General features: G+C 39.0%; 1 protein-coding gene across 1 annotated transcript in view; it reads right to left on the bottom strand.

The window, feature by feature from the left end:
• Window positions 1–21,944, bottom strand: part of Armc4 (armadillo repeat containing 4) — a 154,095-nt gene that overhangs the window by 51,789 nt on the left and 80,362 nt on the right. The window contains exon 17 of the mRNA XM_035441473.1: window positions 16,521–16,635. Within this exon, the coding sequence (XP_035297364.1) occupies window positions 16,521–16,635 (115 nt within the window). The remainder of the gene's footprint in view (window positions 1–16,520; window positions 16,636–21,944) is intronic.

Genomic DNA, 21,944 nt, shown 5'->3' with positions numbered 1-21,944 from the left:
TGACAATTAGCAGTAGACCTGCCATGTAAGAGAAACTACAGATGTAAGAATTCTAGACACATGAAAATATCAAGTTCTACAGTAAAGGACAAGAAAAGAAACATAATTCTTTTAGCATTTTTTGTGCTACTTCTTTTATTTTTTTACAAGATTTGAAAACTTTATTGTCAGAAAATTTTATTGTCAACGTGCACTCCTGGATATTTGTAACACCAGTGACATAAATTTTGTGAGAAGGCATGTCATAGAAATTAAGATACTATCAAGTTAACACAGATTGTCACAGCTTTAAAGTAGGATATGCAATTTCCATGGTGACCACAAAAATATAAAATATGTACAAGACAAATGAGAGACTCATCAAAATATGTCATTATGAATAGTCAACTAAACACAAAGAACAGAGGTAATTAGGAAACAGGAGTTGAAAAGCTATAAAACACAGAGAGAAAAGCAACAAAATAACAAAAATAAGTGTTTTCCTGTCAGTAATGACATTAAATAGAATTAACTCCCAATCAAGAATGCCAAAATAGAGTAACAAAATAATCCACACTCCTGCAATATGCTGCATACAAGACATCCATTTGGGATGTAAGGGCATGCACAAATTGAAAACAAAAGGCTAGAAAAAGATATTTATGAAAATAGTAAACAAGAGAAAGAAGAGTAGATTCATTAATAGATAACAAGCCAAAATTGTTGTGAAAGACAAAAAGAATATGGGACTGAAGGGATGGTATTCCAGAGGAACCAGGTTTGATTCCCAGGACCCACATGGTGGTTTGACAACCATCTGTAACTGCAGTTCCAAGGATACCCTCTCTGGCCTCCATATGCCAGTGCATATGGTACACAGACATACATGGAAGTAAAACACCAATACACATAAGAATACATATATTTCTGACAGGCTAAAGGATCAATTTACTAATATGTAACAAAGAGAAGCTTGTATTCAGTAAATACCAGAAGTCTGACATCTAGGAAGCAAATATTGACTGACCTGAAGAGAGAAAAAGCACCTCCAGATAGCAACAGTAGAGAATGTCAACATTGCACTTTTAATCATGGGCAGAACCAAAATGACCACAAAAAAGAAAACAGGACTTGAATTTGTGTCAGTGGCACAGCAAGCACTGCACACAGAAGCAGTATACATGCATGTCCCAAGTGCACAGTACATGTTCTTCAAATAGGCCACATTAGGATACTAAGCATGTCTTTAAAATGTTTAAAGCTTGAATCCATATGAAGGATCTTTTTAAACAATGTGGAATAAATGAAGAAATCTACTGCTGAAAGAAACTGGAAAATTCGTAATTATGTAGAAATTAACAATGCATTGTAAATAATAAAGAACACATCACAAGGAAAATATAAAGTTAGAGAACAATGAAATCAAGAGCAAGCTACTAAAAAGATTAATAAATTAAAAATCCATGAGTTTGACTAAGAAAAATCATGAGTTAGATTGATGAGTAAAATCAGTAATGAATGAAGGGATATTGAGACAATTTTATAGAAATAAAAAGGATTAGCAGAGACTATGATGAGCAATTACATGCCGACAAATGGAACATAGCATACTTATTCAAAAAATGTACAAATTCCCAGGCAGACACAACTGAGCAAGACTTATCTTGACAAAAGACTGAATAAATAATGGTTGAGAAGACTGGAAGAGCATTTTAAAAGTGTCCCAAAGAGAAGAGTACAAAGACATATGGCTTTGTGGGTGAGCTATGTAAGATGATTAAAGAATCAAGAATTTAAGAATAAAGAATTTAACTCTTCTTAAATTCTTTCAAAGGATTAGGAGGGAAGGAATATTACTAAGATCACTGTATAAGGTTGGCACTATAGTAGCAGAGCCAAAATTCTAAAATACAAACAATCCCATCTGACAGGCCAGCATCTCTTATGAATACAGATGTAAAATTTGGCAATGAAGTTCTAGCACACCAAATCAAACAGTGTGTAAAAAGTGGAACATCACAACAAAGTGAGATTTATTCCTAGAACAAGAGGATGGTTAAACAAAGGAAAAAAATCTACATCTATTTATTGATAGATGTAAAATCTATCAATAAACACAAACACAATAAATGCACACATCACCTCCCAACTGATGCCAAAAGAAATAATAAAAGCATCTGTCAAAGTCAATGCTCTTACACGACTAACAGAGCCAGAGTCTAGGTAGACTAGATAGAGAAGAAACTATCCCAAACTAAGAAAAGTCCTCTATGAAGAACCCTGAAGTTCACATTTATCAAAGATGAGACACTTCCCCCAGGTCAGGAACAAGAAACGGATACCCACTCTCATCAGGATACCCGCTTTCATCAGTCCCATCCAACAGAGCACAGACATACTCATAACAACGAGGTAAGAAAGCAAATCGAAAGTACCCAGATTAGAGGGAAGGAGACAAGATCTCACCCACAGAGCTGAGGACCAATGAAGAGCTGCTAGACTGACAACTGACTGAGCCAAGTGACAGGGCAAAGAAGCATTACAGCTGTCAGCTGCCAGTCCATGCAGTAGGAGAATTCATTAACAGGAGTAGTCAACTACTTCACATGAAAATCAGGAAAACATTTCTGTTTATGACAATATCAAAAAGAATAAAACTTCGTAGAAGAAATCAAGTTAAGTCCTGTGTTTGTGGCCTAGAAGACTTAACATGTTAACATGTCAATTACACACAATATACACACACACTCAGTATAACACCATCAAAATCCTAATACACTGCCTGGGCAGTGGGTACAGTGCTTGCCACACAATAGTCAGGACCTGAGGTCAACTTCTCAGAACTCATGTGTGGTGGTTTGAATAAAGATGACCCCCATAGGCTCATATATTTGAATGCTTAGTTACCAGAGAGTAGCACTATTTGAAAGGATTAAAAGGATTAGGAGGTGTGGCCTTGTTGAAGGAAGTATGCTTTGAGGTTTCAAAAGCCCATGGCAAGCCCAGAGTCCCTCTCTGCCTATGGATCAAAATGTAGCCCTCAGTTACTGCTCTAGCTCCTTCTCAGGCTGCTATGCTCCCTGTAATGATGACGATATACTAAACCTCTAAAACTGCAAACAAGCCTCTGGTCATATGTTTTCTTTTATAAGAGTCGCCTTGCTCATGGTGTATCTTCACAGCAATAGAACAGTGACTAAGATACCATGTAAATCTGGGTGTGGTAACACACATTTGTAATCTCAGTGATTATGAGTTGAGAAGGGAGACAAACTCAGGAGATGCCACAGAAGCTTGTAGGCTAGCCAGCCAGGCATAGGAAACAGCAAACAAGGTGTCATTGTCTCAAACAAGGTGGAAGATATGGAGTGATACCTGATATTGACCTTTGATGGCCACATCCATACCTTGCCACGAACACACATGTACATACATAATCTGCACATAGCATGGATAAACATACAAAAGATTGAAGATAAAAATCTTGGTAATTGTTTTTGAGATTGACAATTATATCTTAAAATTTATATGCAATCTCAAGGGAAGCTGAGCAAACCTAAACAATCTTGAAAAGGAGTAAAATGAAGATTATCTATTTCCTGATCTCAAATGAAAAGGGGTGGGGTGGGAATGGAGATTACCTATTTCCTGATCTCAGAATTTATTACGAGGCTGCAGTGATAAAAACATGAAGGCACACAGCCATAGCAGCACATGTAGCCAGAGCAAAGTGCCAGATGCAAACCTGTTTATTGATGTGGCATTTTTTTGACATGGGTGTTAAGACCATCCCATGATAAAAGACAGTCTTTTCAACAAAAGGTGCTGGGAAAACTGGATATCCACATGCAAAAGTAATGAAGTTGGGCCTTAGCATCCATTCTAGCAAAAATCAACTCAAAAATATATAAAAGTCTGAACACGAGGCCTGAAAATAAAAGTCCTAGATGCAAAAAGTCAGAAGTTCAATGTAGTCAAAGTCACCAGCACACCGAGCTAGGGATAAAAGCATCCAGAAAGACCTTCCTGCACATTTGATAAAGGCATTCCAAGCAAGAGACACAAACCTTGGTCATCTCTCTCTTTTTGAGTCAGAGGCAGAGCTGAAAAATAGACTGCTGTAAACTTGTATTTCTGCTCTGTGGCCTCGAAGGTCTTGAGAGGTGGATGATCTGTGATCCTACCCCTCTAAATGTAACTTTTTCCCCCATCAAACTGATTAACCCCTTATACCACCTAATGGAAGAAAGAATGTTCCCTCTACTTTTCAGAATACACTGACATTTTTTAATATATAAAATGGCCAGTACATGATTTTTTAAGCCCCATAAGATGTTTGAAGAGGTACATGGAATTCAAATCTAAAAAGAGAGAAAAGGATGGAGAGGAACAGTTTAAGAGATAGAAGGGACCTGGAGAGATGACTCAGTGGTAAGAGTGCTTGCTATGCAAGTATGAGAACCTGAGTTTGAAACCCCAGCACCCACATATGCCTCATATGCCTGCACTGCGGACACAGACAAGCAAATACTGAGCCTTTTCTACCCTACCATCCTAGTGAGCTGCAAGTTCTGTGAGAGACGCCCATCTCAAGAGAATTTTGTAGGCAACAAATGAAGACATCTAAGTTCAAAAGCACTCATACCATCTTGTACACTCATATATTCATACACCCACATACACACACTATACCCACACACCACAATATACCATTCACATAAGCAAATAACTAAATAACCAACACATAGATCGATAGATAGATAGATAGATAGATAGATAGATAGATAGATAATGGCCTAGAGGCTGGGGATGTAGCTCAGAAGTAAAGTGCATGCCTAGCATACGTAAGTCCTGAGTCCAAGGTCCAGAACAGTAGAAAAAAATGTTAATAATACTATTCTTTTTATACAATTTTGGAGAGGAAATACATAGGGGAGCAAAAGGAAACAAAGATGAGAATGTCTTCTTATCAGAAATGATTGAAGGATAGAGTAAGTTTACAGATACTAAAATAAAGGTAGCCCCACCCATGGGCAACACACTCTATATAAATTCTGTAACAGGATCCTCTATCAGGGAGAGGAAGGTCAGATTTCTGAGAGACTGGAGATGCCCAGGGAGCAGCAGGAGTAAACTCACATGAGATTATTCATCACACTCTAGTCACATTGATCGATTTCAGACTGGTGGTCCTGAGTGTGACTGCATGGTTCTCTCTAGCTACATGCAACAAACATGGAGGAGTTTCTTCAGGGCTGAGATTTTTCCAGGCATGGGCACTGGGTAGAAAGAGGGTAAATGGAGTGGAGGTATGCAGAAGGAGTCAATGCAATGATACATCATAGATAAGGTGCCCAAGAAGGGAAATGAATGAACTAGAAATAGGGCCAAGGAGACACAACTCAGCAGATATCCTCTTGCTGAGGTCTAAATACATCACAGGAAACCTGGGTACTAGTCATATGTCTGTGATAGCAAATCTTGACATACATAGTTTCTGATGGCAACAAACACCATGTGAAATCTTGGTCATTTGGGACTGGGTTGGGCAGGATGATAAGATCTATGTTATAGACATAATGGTTAATTTAATAAAAAAGTCACCAAGTATGCTGTCAAAATTAAAGGGTAAGTGGTTTTGTGAGTGGGAAATGGTGGGCATACCACTTTGCATATATTTGTATATACAGTTCCCATCAGGAATTGGTTATTTGTGTAGTTATTTGTGTGGCAGCTCCTCTCCTTGATAGACTCCCAAGTCCATCCTCCAGGGAAGCAAGATGTGAGGTAATAAGCCAAGGGCCTCGTGGTGATACACAGATTAGTAGAAATGGGTTAATTTAAGTTGTGGAGCTAGTTACTAAAAGCCTGAGTCATTGATCCAACAGTTTGTGATTAATATTAAGCCTCTGAGTGGTTATTCAGGAACTGGCAGGTGGGAGTAAATGTCCCATTACAGCCATGCTCTCAAGATGGTCTTTTCAAACATTTAACTCAGGATGTATATTAATGTTGGATGACAGGCTTTTTGGCTTTTTAACACCCATATTTATTATTTGCTGTCATGTCCCCACCTGAAAATCTACAAACACACACACACACAGAGAGAGAGAGAGAGAGAGAGAGAGAGAGAGAGAGAGAGAGAGAGAGAGACTGAGAGAGAGAGAGAGAGAGTTAAGGATTTTAGAAACTGGGGTCAGAAGAGGAACATGCTTAGAATTATTTGCTAAGCTAAAATGCTATCAGAGCCCCAGACATGTGGGACATCACAAGCATAAAGCTACTCAACAGAGGCTTGGCTGTTTTTAATGAGCCCAATTCTTAGCTGTACATTCTGTGGGCTAAGCTTGGCTATGTCGAATCTCCTAGCTGTATTTATGTAAAGCAGTGGACTCAATAGGAAACAAAACCCTCCATAGGCCTTTTTCAGGTTCTCCCTGGCTCCCCGAGTGGCCATGGCTCATTGGGCATCTGAAGTTAAACAGAGTGATGTCACATTCCTGTCGTGTTTGGTCAGCTGTGTTCTGTCACACCTGCGGTCAGGAAGCTGGCTCCTTCGACACTTGGGGCTCAGCATTCCTGACTCAAATTGCCCAAGCATGTCTTCTAGCCTTACAGAAATTAACTTCTCCTTGGGGGAGCATACTCAACAGTCTCTCATTGGCTTCTAGGGTGGAGCCACTCCCTATCTGAGTAGAATTGAAAAGACTGGAAAATTTTTCCCCTCCAAGATCAATATCCAAAGCCAGACAGAATGTTCTGAACAAGTGGGAGAATCAGGTTTAAGAAAGCTGTGAGAGCAAATGACCTCATGGACATATTACAGGAAAACACTGAGTTTCCTTCCTGATTCTGTACCTGGCTTCTGTACGGTTTATTCTGAAATAAACATATCTGTTTCCTATATAATGCATACAGATTTGGCTATCGTAAATTAGTATGAATTAAAAAAGTCACACTTTTATAGCCCTTCTTATGAAAAGTAAACATATTTAAACTCTCATCCTTTCTCAATGAAAACTTGTAAAACTCATTGATGGAAAGAAACTGAATTAAGAAAGCTACTTTAAACATTGCCTAGTGAAATATTTAAAAGGCAACTGTTTAGAAAGAAACGCAGTTCTTATAAATATTGTCCAAAGGCGTTAAGGGATTGTGAGTGAAGACACGTTTCTACATTCCTTCATGGCCTCCTGTTACTTTTCAATAGGGTGCTCTGCACATGGACACAGAGTATCAGCTGCAGAACGTTGCACCGAAGAACTAAGAATTGGATACATGTGGTCTGCCAGGCTCAGGGGCTGCTGTCTTTACATTTCAACTTCATAACACTGAACACCTGTTCATCTGCAGGACTCCTTTCAAGATGTGTGTGATTGTGCAGCTCGAAGGCAATGCCTCTCTACTTGCATTTACAGAGTTTGAAATGTACTAGTCTTCGGACAGCTTTTAAGTTTATGAAAGGGACTAAACATCACTCGGAGGTCACATCTTAGGATCTCTCTTTTTTTTCTTAATTGATCACAATTAGAAAAAATTTAAATCCGCATATGGAAAACATTATAAATAATCTTTGAAATAAAACTCCTTCAGAAAGTATGTAAAAATAATAAAAAATTAAAATAAGAAAGTGTGCAGTGAATGGTTTTTGGTAACCAGGTAACTTTTGTAGACTGAAGAACACTGAGTAGCCGATCCCCTGTCCTAAACATTCATTCACATTTAGATAGACTGTTGTCTCAGGCTTTGGATTTTCAGTCACATGAACAATGGGGAGCAAATCAATCAGGGAAAACATATCTCACCTAGTACATTATATATCTCAATTATCAAATTGTATTAAAAGTCTTATTTTTCCAATGAAAAAGAAGTTTTGAGCTCTGCACCAAGACAGTTGTGTGCTGCTGGCAATGTCAATATTTTACTATTACTATGAAACTGCTGCACATCTGTTTTATGTACATAATAACCAAGAAATTTCAGCAAAGGTGCAATGCTGGCATGTGCCATAAACCACTGGCTCAGCTCTCCAGGATTCATTACAAAAGTCTTTGATTCTGGGCTCTGCTGACTGGCTGCTTCATGGATAAGGAGAAGTAAGTATTTTCTAGCAAGATATAAAACATTCACTAGAAGCAACTTTTACATCTTAGTGTCTTGAGCAATCAATCTGAAAAATGTGCTGTAATGAATGTGTATTAGCAATGCAAAAGTAGGCAACATCTGTTTTGAACAGCTGCATTTCACCATGCTCACACCCACGGACACTGTACATAAGACTCTTGGGTTTCATGACATCTGAGCTGTGTGGCAAGGTCCCTGACATAGCAATGGCTTGGCTGAAAGTAGGGCTAGCACTTTTAGCCTCTTTCTCCAGCTCTGATCTATGACTGACAATGACCAACTCCTGAAGCCTTACTATCAGGGCCATGAATCCAAACAATGAAGTTACTAGTTTCATAGTGGTATCAAATCCTGTAATTCAGAGTTAGTAAATCTAAAATTGCTTGCAAAATGCATCACCCATGAAAACTGAGAACAGGGTTCCTCACCAAATAAATAAAAGAGAAAGTCCTCCCTGATAGACCATGGAGTCAGAGCACACCTAACTAAGAGTGGGGAGGATGCAGGAAGGGTCTGACAGACTTTTTCCAGTCCCCTCATTTTACTGCAAACTAGAGACTGGTACACCCGAGCAAAGTTCCTTGCCTATCCATCAGGATTTATGATCTCATCAGCAAAAAATTTCAACTCATTTAAACACAGTAAAGCAGTGTACAAAACTCTGGCTAAAAGTGCAAATCTGGGTATAATCACATGGGCAAGTTTTGGATGGAGAAATAACAGCAGAAGACACTTGTGTATATTCACAATAAACTAAGTCTTGCTCCACATTCCTTCAGGTATCCCAAAGGTAGTTGGTTCAAAGACGCACCAAGTTTATGCACTGTAAGACACGTTCCTGGGGAGCTACACCCAATTTTCTACTAATGAGGCATAGGTAGTTTTATTTTTTTCTACATGAAAGAACAGTCTAAAGGCTCCAATGAAATTTTGTTTCACTTTACCTCATTCTGTTTTTAAACACCAGAAACTTGATTATGTAAGTAAAAACTACATAGCTATATGCTAAAACACTACCAACCAAAGAAAATTAATGCTATGAGGCAGCATGGAGTCCCACACCTGTAATCCCTGTATTCAAGAGGGTAAAACAAGAGGACTGCCAGGGGTCAGAGGCCAGCCTAGGCAAGAGAGTTCATTCTTGACTTTGAAAAAATTATATTTGTCACACCTCAAGTGCTCAGTGGGCCTGCATCTATTGGTTGCCGTATTTGAATGGTGTCTTCATAGAGCCTGAATCTAACGGTTGCCATATATGAACAGTGCATTCTCCTTTTTGCAGGCAGTTTCACTAGCTAGAACTTTCTTAGACTGTGTCTTGACTGAGATCTGTAAATACAGTAATATGCTGTATTTTTTTTAATATAAATGTGAGTTCTTGCCGGGCGTTGGTGGCACATGCCTTTAATCCCAGCGCTCAGGAGGCAGAGGCAGGCAGATCTCTGTGAATTCAAGGCCAGCCTGGTCTCCAGAGCGAGTGCCAGGATAGGCTCCAAAGCTACACAGAGAAACCCTGTCTCGAAAAACCAAAAAAAAAAAAAAAAAAAAAAAGTGAGTTCTTTCCACCTGCCTCCCTGACATATTTTATGCCTTCATAGCACTTAGCCTTGGAAGAATAAATTGTGTGGTCAAAAGATGCATAGAGGAACATCAACCCAATATTCACCTTCTGACCCTAGAAAAGGGACCCTCACAAAGCCCAGACCTTTGGAAATCAGGCTACTTTCTTTCCCCAACTTCAAGGGCCAGACCTGCCATGCTAGACCAATATCTGAACTTTCCTTCAGATATCTTTCAATAAATTTTTTGAAGAAAAATATTTATTTTCCTCATCTACTTTAGCATCTAAAATTTTTTATCATAAATTTAATCAAATATATATTATATATAGCATCAACATCTTTATGAGTTTAGTTCATTCAAATTATATAAATGTCTATCATTCTCTCTATGACCAGTCAGAAAAACCAAGTCTTTATTGAAAGAACTAGATTAGTAATCTGCTGGGAAAGCCTAACTTCAAGTTTTTAAATTCACATAAGGGCATTAAACCAGATCCTGTTGATAACTTTCTAACTCCTGGATTCAGAATCAAAGTCAGACCTATGATTGGTAGATAGACATATGTAGGAAGGCCATGTGTCCACGGCCTGGGCTAATAAAGATGTGACTTTCTTGGTAATTCTTGCTAGAAGATTCTTGGCTTTGAGCTCACTGGGCTCCCCGCAGGATTTTCACATATGAGAGCTGTTATTTTGAGTGACATTCTCTCTAAATTTTATACTGCTTAATCAATGTGCTTGTAAGATTAAGACTCAGCAATAGCTAGGGCTTCTTCCCCCACCTCAGAGCTCTGTCTAGCTCTATCTATACAATAGAAGATAGATGATAGATGGATGGATGATAGTTTGATAGGCAGACAGATAGCTGTATAGATAGATCATAGGTAGGAGACAAATACAGATAGATGATAGGTAACTTGATGGCTTGATATACACACATACCTCCCCCATAATGTACTGCCACATAAATCTGAATTATCTTTTATATTTCATGTAAGTCTCCTGATCACTAATTTTATAGAAAACAATTAACTCCAAATTAGAGGAAGAGGAAGAGAAAAAGAAGAGAAAAAGGAAGAGGAGGAAGAGTAGTAGCAGTAGTAGAGGAGGAACAAATACACAGAGAATATGTAAATGCATAGAAGAAAATTCCCCATATTTAGAGACATATGTCTCTAATACAAATACATCTAATAAAATACAAGATGCCTACAGATTACCAAATAGATAAGACCAGAAGAGAAATTCCCCATGACACAATATAGCTAAAACATTAAAAACGCAGAATCAAGAAATGTATTGAAACACCGAGAAAAGTCAAGTCACCTTTATAAAAGCAGGCCCATGACAAGAACACCTGATTATTCAACAGGGACCTGTAAACCACCAGGACCAACAATAGTGTATCCCAGGTCCTGAAATAACAAAAATATCAACCCAGACTATTATATCCAGTAAGACTACCCACTAAAATTGAAGGAGAAAACTTTTCAGGACAAAAACAGATTAAAGGGATTTACAACTGCTAGACCAGCTCTACAGAGGATATTGAAGGAATACTTCACTGTGAAAAGAAATATCAGACCTGAGAGGTCACAAGGGAATGAATAAACAATGTGAGACAGATATTCAATGAGACTCACCACAAAATCAACAGAATGACAGAAATTAATACATAGCTTTCAAAAATAACTCTAAATATTAATGGTCTTAATTACTCATTAATGGGACACAAGTTGTCAGGTTGGATTAAAAACAAGAACTGTCTTTTTGTGCTTCTATGATACACATCTCAGCGTCAAAGGTAAGCACCACATTAATGTAAAAAGACAGAAAAAGTTACTTCAAGCAAAGGTACTTAAGAGAGAAGCAGGCCTATCTAATTTAATATCTGGCAAAATAGACTTAAAACTACACTAGTCAGAAAAGATGAGGAACACTTTATCCTCATTCAATGGAAAAATCTGCCAACAGAATGTTACACTCATAAACATATACAAAACACATGTGGGTGAACCCAATTTCATGAAGAAAAACTATTAGAGATAAAGCCACAGATGAACCCCAACACAGCAATGGTAAATTATTTCAATGCCCCACTCTTTCCCATAGACAGGTCATCTGGATGAAAACTCAACAGAGAAACTGTGGAGTTGGATGGTATCATAAAGCAAACGGACCTAAGAGATACTTACAGAACATTCCAGCCACAGAGTAAAGAATAAGCATTCTTCTCAGCAGCCCATGTACTTTCTCCAAAAATGACTACATACTACAATATGGTGCTAATAATTGGACAGCTACATTTAGAAGAACAATACTCAGTTTATATCTGTCACCCTATACAAAACTCAACTCCAAGTATATCAAGGATCAACATAAGACTTTATACCCTGAATCTGGTAGAGGAGAAAGTGGGGAACTTGAACTCAGTGACACAGTAAAGGACATTCTAAAGAGGATCCTTGGTATAATAGGTATTAAGACCAACAATTAATAAATGGGACCTCATTAAATTAAAAAGATTCTGATTCCAGTGAAGAGGCAGGATATAAAATGAAAGTCTTTACCAGATACATATCTGACAAAGGTTACTATCTAGGATATATAAAGAATTAAAAACAAAACAACAAACCATGAGCATCAAGAAAACGAGGTACCCAATTTAAAAATGAGACATGGTACTGAACAGAGATTTTACAAAAGATAAAATACAAATGGCAGGGAAACATATTTTTAAATATTCAACACCCTTGGCCATTAAAGAAATGTAAATTAAAACTACATTGATATTTCATCTTACCCCAGCCAGAATGTCTAATATAAGAACAATACTCATAACAAATACTGATACAGATGTTGGAGAAAGGGAAACAAACCCTTATTTACCTTTGCTGGAAGTGCTCTGGAAATTAGTATGGAATTTCTTCCAGCAGCTAAAAATAATTTACCACATGATCTAGCTACACTACTCTTGGTTATGCTCAAACGACCATTATATCCTATTATAGAGGTGCTTTCTCATCCATGGTCATTCTTGTTCTTTAACAACAGTCAGGAGATGAAAACAGCCTAGATATCCATCAACTGATAATGAAAATGGGGTACACTTACACAGTGGAATATTACCCAGCTGTTAAGAAAAGTGAATTACAAAGTCTGCAGGTCAAATGGGTACACCTGTATACAACCATTCTTAATAAGACAACACACCCCCCAAATTCCTCTCATTTGGACATGTTTTAATTTGGAATCTTCTGGTATATGTGCATTTCATCTGGAATACCTACAGAGGTCCGAAGAATCAGTAAAGGGCCATAGGAGACAGACTTCAAGGCGGGGCGGGGGGGGGCGGCGGGGGAGATAAAATGCAGCGCTCTAAGACTTACAGGCAAATAATGAAGTGAAAATGTTAAATTGGGGTAGGGGGGAGGAATAGGAGGGGTAACTCACATTAAAGGACATCAGAAAAAAATCACATGGAAATCTACTGCTGTAGAAATTTCTGAACTATATACATACATGCACATAAAAATAATTTAAATGGAGTTACCCTATAACAGGGTGACTAGATAACACAAGCTAACAAAAAGCTCAGTGCTGGGTATGGGTTACCTCTTTTGGAATGTTGGCCAGTGAGGTCCCAGAGATCTCAAACACAACAACCTATTGGTGATTTTCTTGGCTACCCTCCAAAGCATGATGGAAAGACTATATATAATTGCTGAAGACAACCACAGGCTTGAGTCAGAACATAGATAAATGAAGCTGCCACTAACCTGGAGAAGCTAGCTCTAATAGTGCTGAAAGGTCCTGTGTGTCTAACGGGGGGGGAAAGAAATCATTGATTTTACCTACCTGTGAAATCTTGAGAACTACAATGATGACTGTCCTGGCAAGACACTGATGCAATAACTACACATATGTCATGAGTTAACTACTGATTGGATTTGAAGTTTCCATTAGATGAAACCCATCCCTGTCACCTTTATCAGGGCCAAAACCTGTGGCTAGATAGATCATAGGCCCAAAGAAAAATTCTTAACTATTATTCTGCTAAATGTACATAGTATGAAACTACCTCCTAATGATATCCTTATACTCATAGATTAATGCATGTCCTGACTCTCATCAGAGAAGCTTCTTTCTTAAGTAGATAGGGATGGACACAGATCCACAACAGCTCAAGATGCAGAGAGCAACAAACTATGGAATGTTCCGCCATAAACAGAGCATCTATATCACACCTCCTCCTACTGAGGATCAGAAATCATTGTGGAGGAGGAAACAGAAAGACTGTGAGAGTCGGAGGCAAAGGAAATAGTGTTGTCTGGCCACAGAAAGGCAGTTTCACATATGAGCTGACAGCATGTAAATTTAAGTCATCCAAAACTCTAGCATGAAAAGTCCCACAATTAGAAGAGGACCTTTTGACAATTGATAGCTGCTGGGGGAGAAGAGTCGATTTTACCTAAGGATATGGCCCCTTATAGGTCAATCTTGCTCTAGTGGAAGGCCTCTTATTCAGGGCAATACAAGCAGTACAAATTTGACATGATGGGTTATTTAAAAAGAGGCTACACCAATCCACATAGAGGGATACTCCCTGAGCCAAGACACACAGGGGTGGGCCTAAGTCCTATCCCAAAGGATATGATAGACTCTGATGACACCCTATGGAAGACCTCACCCTCCCTGGGGAGTAGAAAGGATATGTGATAGGTAGTGTTTTAGTTGGGGGGAGTGGTAAGGGAGGAGGGGAGGGTGTGGGAACTGGGATTGTCCTGTAAAACAATCTTGTTTCGAATTCAAATAAAAAAAGATGGGGAAAAAAAAGAGGGTACAAAGCTAGGTAGGTATGTGAGGGGCTAGATCTGGGAGGTGTTGAGGGAGGGGATGAATATAATTAAAATGTCATATACAAAAATTTCAAGGAACTAATGAAAAATTACAGAAAAAATATTGTGGATGTTGTTCAGCCCAATGCGATTATAGTGTTTCTTTAATTTCTGGAGACAGAATGTTTCAATTTGTGTACGGACATTAGCTAACTGGTTTCATTGGTTGACACTTAGGAATCTTTCCCAATTAGAGAGTGTCTCAGAAAATGACTGATTCTTCTCCTGAGTTTCCCTCTTCCTTTTCATGTGTCTTCCACTTTTTACTTGGTTATTTACTAGACTTTATCTTCCAGATAATTATCTAGTCATATCAACCTTAGGAGTAATTATTCCTTCTAATTGTTTTTGTCAAATAATTTTTAAAGCCTTTTTGAGATAAGAGCTCATTTCATAGCCCAGGACGATGTATAACTTGACATACAGCTCAGGCTGATCTCAAACTTGCTGAATCTCCTGCCTCAGCCTCCCCCAGCTTTGGAATTACAGGTGCAAGATACTGTGCTAGGTTTATTTTGTCAGAAATTTTGTTATAACAGTCAATTTGGACAGAGTGTTCTCCATTAGAACTTTCCAATGATATTTAGTTTTTAATTTTAATTTTAATTTAATTTTAATTTAATTTTAATTTTAATTTTAAATGTATTATTTAAATTATTATCCTTGTATTATCTCTGTGGCTTCTAAAGTTTATTCTGCTAATCTTGACTTGTCTTTTTAATACCTCTAATGTTCTTAAATATTTGGTTACTGCTTTAATATTTATGAACATGCGTGAATGAAGGACCGAGATGACAGCTGAAGGAACTGATGAGTATCCTACATGTATTAATTTTTAACTAATATGATACTTTTCTTGCTTTCTAACTAATATTTAAGCTTCATATTAAATTTTTGTTTGCATTTTAATGCATATCATACATTTACTGCAGCTTGGCACTTGGCTTAATACATTTGTGAGAAATGGCAACAAAGATGAACACATTACTTAAATATATTTTGTATCGCTGTGTTGTATAATATATAATATAATATGAATAGACTATTATCTTATTGTTCATTTTCCTCTAGGTGAACATTTGAGATCTTTATCACTTTTTTCATTTATTTCTGCTGCGATAAAAATATGGTTCAGTAATGATTTTGCAGTGGCAAAATCAAAATCTACTCCTAGCATACTTTACAACTTATTTTTCACATTTAGGATTACTTGCAGGTCACACTAATTTTTTTATAGAAATTAATTATTTAGAAAATATCCAGTGGCAAGAGTCTTTAAGAGAAAGTGGAGAATGTAAAGGTAAGAGAGGCAGCCTGGGTTTGGTGGCACAGACCTAAAATCACAGCTTCACAAAAGGCTGATAGAGCAAGATCCCAAGTTCAAGGCCTGCCTGGAAGCTAGGTCAGCCTGGCAACTGAGCATGACTCTATACTAGCAGAGCACGTTCCCAGCCTGCACAAGACCCAGATTCCATCCCAGAGACACAAAAGGAGAAGCAAGCTGGAGAGAGATTTTTGAAGAAAATAATAAAATGTACAAAAAAGAAAGCAAAAGTAATAAATATAGATTATTCCAACAAATAAACCTTTGATCTTCTTGTCATTAATGCTAAGAAAAGTGACCTTTTCAAGGACACCCTGCTGTTCCTGCTTCTGCAACCCCTGGCAAAACAGTCAAGGTCCCCTAATTTGTCCTCTCTGTAAGCAACAGAAAATGCAATGTAGTCAACTTTCTCATCACCTCAAAGACATTGCTGTTACCTTTGCCTAGTTTCAGGCAACATTTTTCAAAAGACCAGAAGAAAGCATTGCTGGAGATCACTTCAGCATAAATATTTAGTCTTCCCTTTCTACATGATCACTGTGACAAAAAGGGAGTCAAAAGAAATGAGTAGCTGTGCCGGCACTATTTGAGGGCTCACAAGTGTACAACAGGCAGGTTTGCAATCCCTTCTACCTTTGCATTTTCGATGCAGGGACAGAGAGCCCATGCTGCGCTGGCCTTCACATCTGGGTGTGGATTTTTGAGCAGGGACCACAACAAGCGAACTCCATCTAAGCGATCAATTATCCTGTGGAGAAGCCAAAAACAGTGGTGTGAACTGTAATCAGTAAATGGGTGGGGAAAAGTCAAGTGGCCCCTTTGGTCCCACAATTCTAGTTTCTCCCCAGACAATCTGCTGGGGTCTCTTTTGATTGGTACTCCCAGAACAGAGAGACTTAACATACTATTGAATGGTCAAGTCCTCTGATTTCAGTTCAATCTTCATGATCCCCAAAGCACACTGCATGATAATTATGATTCACATAAACTAGAATCAAGCCACACAATGTCTTAGCTGTCCACAGACTGTTACCTCTATGTAAAAAGTACTGGTTCCTTCCATAATAACATCTTAAATACTCTCCAAAACAAACATTTATGCCTCAGAGTTGTGCAGTTACCTTTTTTATTTGGTCTGTGTTTCATTGACTACCTTATAGTATAACATATTTTAAACCTCTTCAATCCTAATCTAGCATTAGGAATTAAAACCATCATGCCACAGTGCATCTTTTGTTGAGCACACAGAACACATAACTTGTTTTCCATGTGCTCCCTTCCCAGCAAGCCTAGCACAGCAGACCTTGTTGTAATTACTTAAACATACTGTAATCAAAATAGCTTCATGACTAGCTGAAAAATGAATTATCATCAGAGCCATCTCTGCACCATCTGTCTTCTGTTTATGTATCAATCAGTCCAGGGAACATAACCTTGCAATAAGGTCCACAGAGTGCTGGGGGTGGAGGGAAAGGCCAAACAAACCTTAATGCCCTTCACAAACACAGCTTTGTTCACAAAGATGCATTAAATGCAAAGCAGATGAAGAAAGATAAGGACCATCACAATTCCTTTGACTTTTCATCTCCGGTTCAGTAGAACACATGTAGTATTTAGCCCTCAGTAGAGTAACTTCTACTAGCTTTTAAACTGCCATTCAAATTCCTCCTTTACAATTGACATTTTAAGAAATGTACAATTCTTGATTACTTGAGATGAGTTTGCCAGGGGAAAAATACGTATTATCCAACATTCCCAGGTAGGTTATCAGCAGCTTTGTGAAAGGGGACATGCTAACAGCCTATAGAAAGATAGAAGTTGACTCTCTTTTTTTTCCATTTTTTTAAATTAAATTAAATAACTTCTTCCACTGCAGCATCGCTCAGCACTGAAGAATACTTGCTGCTCTTCCAGAGGACTCAAGGTCAGTTCCCAGCACCCAAGCTGGATGGCTCAAAACTGCCTGCCTATAATTCCAGATCTAGACGATCCAATACCCTATTCAAGAACATACCAACCCACAGACACATAGGCATACATGCAATTAAAGAAATCTAATTAAAATTTAAAGTAAATAAAATAAAGAGGAAAACAATCCAGGAAGTTGCTCTATGTCAACCTCTTGTCTTCAAATGCACACTCACTTGTGCACACATAGAGACATATACATGTACTATACAAACACACACACACACACACACACACACACACACACACACACACACAAAGACATCCTTTTCCCCAAGACAAAATTTTACAATTAGCTATAAAAAAAATCACTGTTCATTTCATTCCATAGCCTCAGAAATTCACCACCTGCTTCGTCACAAGGAATAAGGGTTATGATCTATTACTGATGTCTTAAAAGTAGAAGGGGAGTGGCTGCACAGTATGAGAAGAATACCACAAAAAACATTTGCACACATGGGAACTGGTCAGGAGAAGTCAGCTGTATCCCTCCTCTGCTCCATTCCCATTATGGAATGGCTGACTCCCAGGATTCCCTTTCTCAGTTACCTGCTCCTGGTAGTCACTCCCTGTTGACAGCTCTGCTGAGAACCAGCATGCTTTGGCTTGATGTTCTCAGCTTCTCTCCATTACCATTCCTACTATAACTCCCCTGGAAGGTATGGTTGGAGCTTGCACAAGCTCCCTGTGAACAGCGACCCCAGCAGGGATGTGAGTTCTGCCCCTGATGCCACCTTGCACAAGGCTCCGTCAACCCTGTTAAGCAATTCACAATCATGTCCGATGGCTTCCTGTTGCCTACATAGTATTAGAACCCTAATTCTGAGTTCAGTAATTGTTTTCAAGAAACTGATTTAGTTCTTCCAATTCTCTTATCCAAACAATTTCTCATTAAACTCCACCACTATTTACTAAACATTAAGGACTTGGCACTCACAAGTAATAAATGCATTCATTTCTCATTACCAGGGTTTGTTATGTACCCCAAAATCAGTACAAACAGCACATGAGCAAATACTGAATGGCTGGGCTGGTGGGAAGATGAGGCCTCTTCCTGGGAGCATTTGACACAGCATTTTCACTAATCAATCATATATACCCTGTTCTATGTATGCTTTCAAAATGAGACCTTACTGAATAAACATCGTACAGCACTATGTATAACTCAAACGAAGTTTACCAGACACAAATGTTTGAAAGGCACACTACAGCTTTCTGGTGCTTACAGACCCTGGATAGTGCTTCAGGACTCCTTTTAGGGGCATTTGATGACATCATCCCCAGTCCAAAGCATGAGGATGCACAGACATGACATAAGGGTAAGAGCTGAAGTATCGTGAGACATACCAGTGATCACCAGCACTGGGAAGGCTGAGGCAGGAAGGCTGTGAGACCCCATGGAATAATAATTTTAAAAAGGCAGAGGCCCACCTTTCTCGACCTTAGCTAGAAACATGCTCTGGACAACTCAGAAATTTTCAGTGTCCTCCCGTGTCCAAACCTCGGAGGATAAAACTGAAAGGATATTCATAACTTTCAAAGACTTTCATTTCATTTTTAATTATGAGGGATAGGTGTACATGAGTGCAGGTGTCTTTGAAGGCCAGAGACATCAGATCCAGGAGGAGCTGGAGTACAAGGTGGTTGTGCCAATGTCTGAGTTCTGGGAAGGGAACTTGGGTCCTTTCCAAAAGCATCTCTCCAGCCCCTGTAACCTTTATTTATAATAGAGTACAGGGATTCATAAACAAGAATCTTCAGATAAGGAGGAAGTATAGTCTCACGAAGGACTAGGGATCATTGTTGTAATCCAGGCAAACCTGGCTCTGCCCCTTGGGAATCTCCACCCACCAGCATGGTGGGCTTACATACCCTGGCCCACTAAGAGGAGAACTTCACCCTCCTCCCTGTCTCTTCTTCTGTTCTCTCTCTGAGGAGACATCTGCCGTTGTCTCTCTCCCTGTGCCTCTGTATCTCTGTCTCTCTTTATCTCTTCTCTCTTTCCTTCCCTTATTTTTTTATCCCCCCCCCCCAGTAAACTTTCATATAAATCACATCAGCAGGTCTCTGTTTTTCCACCTGCCGCATCTCTCACCTGCCTTGGTCCCCGGCCTTCTGCTGTGGGACCCGCCAAGGTTCCCAAGCGCCATATTCACCTTGCTAACAACCATTGCTGTAACAAGTACATGGGTGTGTGCCATGTGAAGAGAGAAGATGCTATGTCATGGGCGCAGAAAACTGCTCTCCACTAACAGTGACCGTGTGAGCCCATGTCCAAGGCCCATAAGAAAGTCACCTGAAAATCTCAAGACTTGGAAGCCTGAAATCGAAGGTTCTGGAGTTCCAGGCCCGTGTGGGCTACAGAGGAGACCCTGTCCTCAACAAAAACATAGGAAAGTAAAACAATACAAACAAACAAACATCCCCCTTTAGGTCTTCTGGCTTCTCTAAGCTTTGTAAGAATCCCCCTCCTTTCCTGGAGCCCCAGCACAGTGTTTTTGCCGGCAGTGATGTGTTCTCCCCTCCAGCACAGGGTGACCTCCCTGACGGAGGTATTTGACATAGTTTGCCATGCACAGGGCTGTGACCACAGCCTAAGGATACTGGTTGAGCAGATCTGAAACAGGACGGTCTTTGCTTATTTCTTTTTTTTCAGTAAACCAGAAAAGTATCTCCCAACACCAGCGCATTCCTTCAAAAACCTCACACTGGCAAAGCACATGGTTCCATTCTAACCAGTAATGTTTTTATTTTAAATTGTCTCTAGATTGAGGACATATTTATGCAGAGTTTCTTTGCAAGTTTATTGCTTCTTGTGGAGCAATGGTGGCCTCACAGGTGATATTAATTTCAAAATTACCCACTTTCCATGCATTTACCCCCTTTTTGTAGCTCTTAAATTTGACTGCCAGCTTGCTTTGAATTCGCTTCCAACGGTGCTAGTTCTCATTCTTATATGAAGGGAATTTTATTGTTATCACTTACATCATATAACAAAGCTGACCTATGCCTTTCCAAGCTTTGTCTATTTTACCATGGAAATCAAGCTGTTGTCAGCATAACAGCTCTAAGGAGATGGCTAGATGTTCAATTTCTGGCTTTTTTCTTTTTTAAAAAAATTAATAGCAATCCTGGGTTTGGTGGCACACACCTGCAGCTCTAGTACTCGGGAGATGAAGGCAAGAGGATCAGGTGTTCAAGATCATCTTCAGCTGCTAGAGCATATGAGGCCAACCTGAAGTACATGAGGCCTGGTCTCAATCCACACCCCCCAGCAAAAAATGGACAAACAAAATGCCAAAATTAGAAAAAGATGCAGCTGCTTCTGTCTCCTGGCCTCCTGTGTCGTGTTAACATCACCAGGGCTGGAAAATGTCTGGCTGGCTTCCGTGCCCACCAAGGCCACAGATATAAACAATTGGTTTTGTATCATGGCGCACGGGCAAGGCTATTGGTTCTTTCTGGGAAAACCAATGTATTTTGAAATCATAATGTTGCATGCTTTGTAAAAATGTTACAGTAAGAGATGTTTCATCGCTCAATCTCCAAAGCCAAGCTCGTTAGTTATGCTGGCGACCCCCAGAGCTTTCTGCAGTGAAGATGTGTTTCTCTTTCCACCCAGTAGGTCACCCTGACAGGCGCTGTCCCAATAGCTGTCTATATTGTGTAGCACTGGCATTTTGTAACACTCATCTAACAGAATTATTTTATTGGAAATTGTGAAATAGAGGCTTTCCCCAGTTTCTCAGCCTGAGCAGCTGACATTCCATAGTTCCTCTCATCAACTACAGCTTGCCCAAGTTCCCTAAATGGACAATGAGTATTTCACTCTTTTGTTTTAGTGCCAGTTGTGATTACTCCTGCGAGCTGACAAACTCACTTCCTTCTTAACTCTTCATTGATTACATTTCATGTTATTAAACTTTATGATTTTAATCTTTAGTATATCTCAGAATAGACTTTCATACCTCCAGATAACAAAATATTTATTTTTATTTTATATATTACTCTACCCTTAATCTGTTAATTACTTGAATTTCTTTAATCAGCCATTTTACCTACAAAAAATTCATTGATTTTTATCCTAGA

Source organism: Cricetulus griseus, chromosome 3, assembly GCF_003668045.3.
Source record: "Cricetulus griseus strain 17A/GY chromosome 3, alternate assembly CriGri-PICRH-1.0, whole genome shotgun sequence".
Taxonomy (NCBI): domain Eukaryota; kingdom Metazoa; phylum Chordata; class Mammalia; order Rodentia; family Cricetidae; genus Cricetulus; species Cricetulus griseus.
Note: the sequence above shows the minus strand (reverse complement) of the source record. Positions and strands in the feature narration are given on the sequence as shown.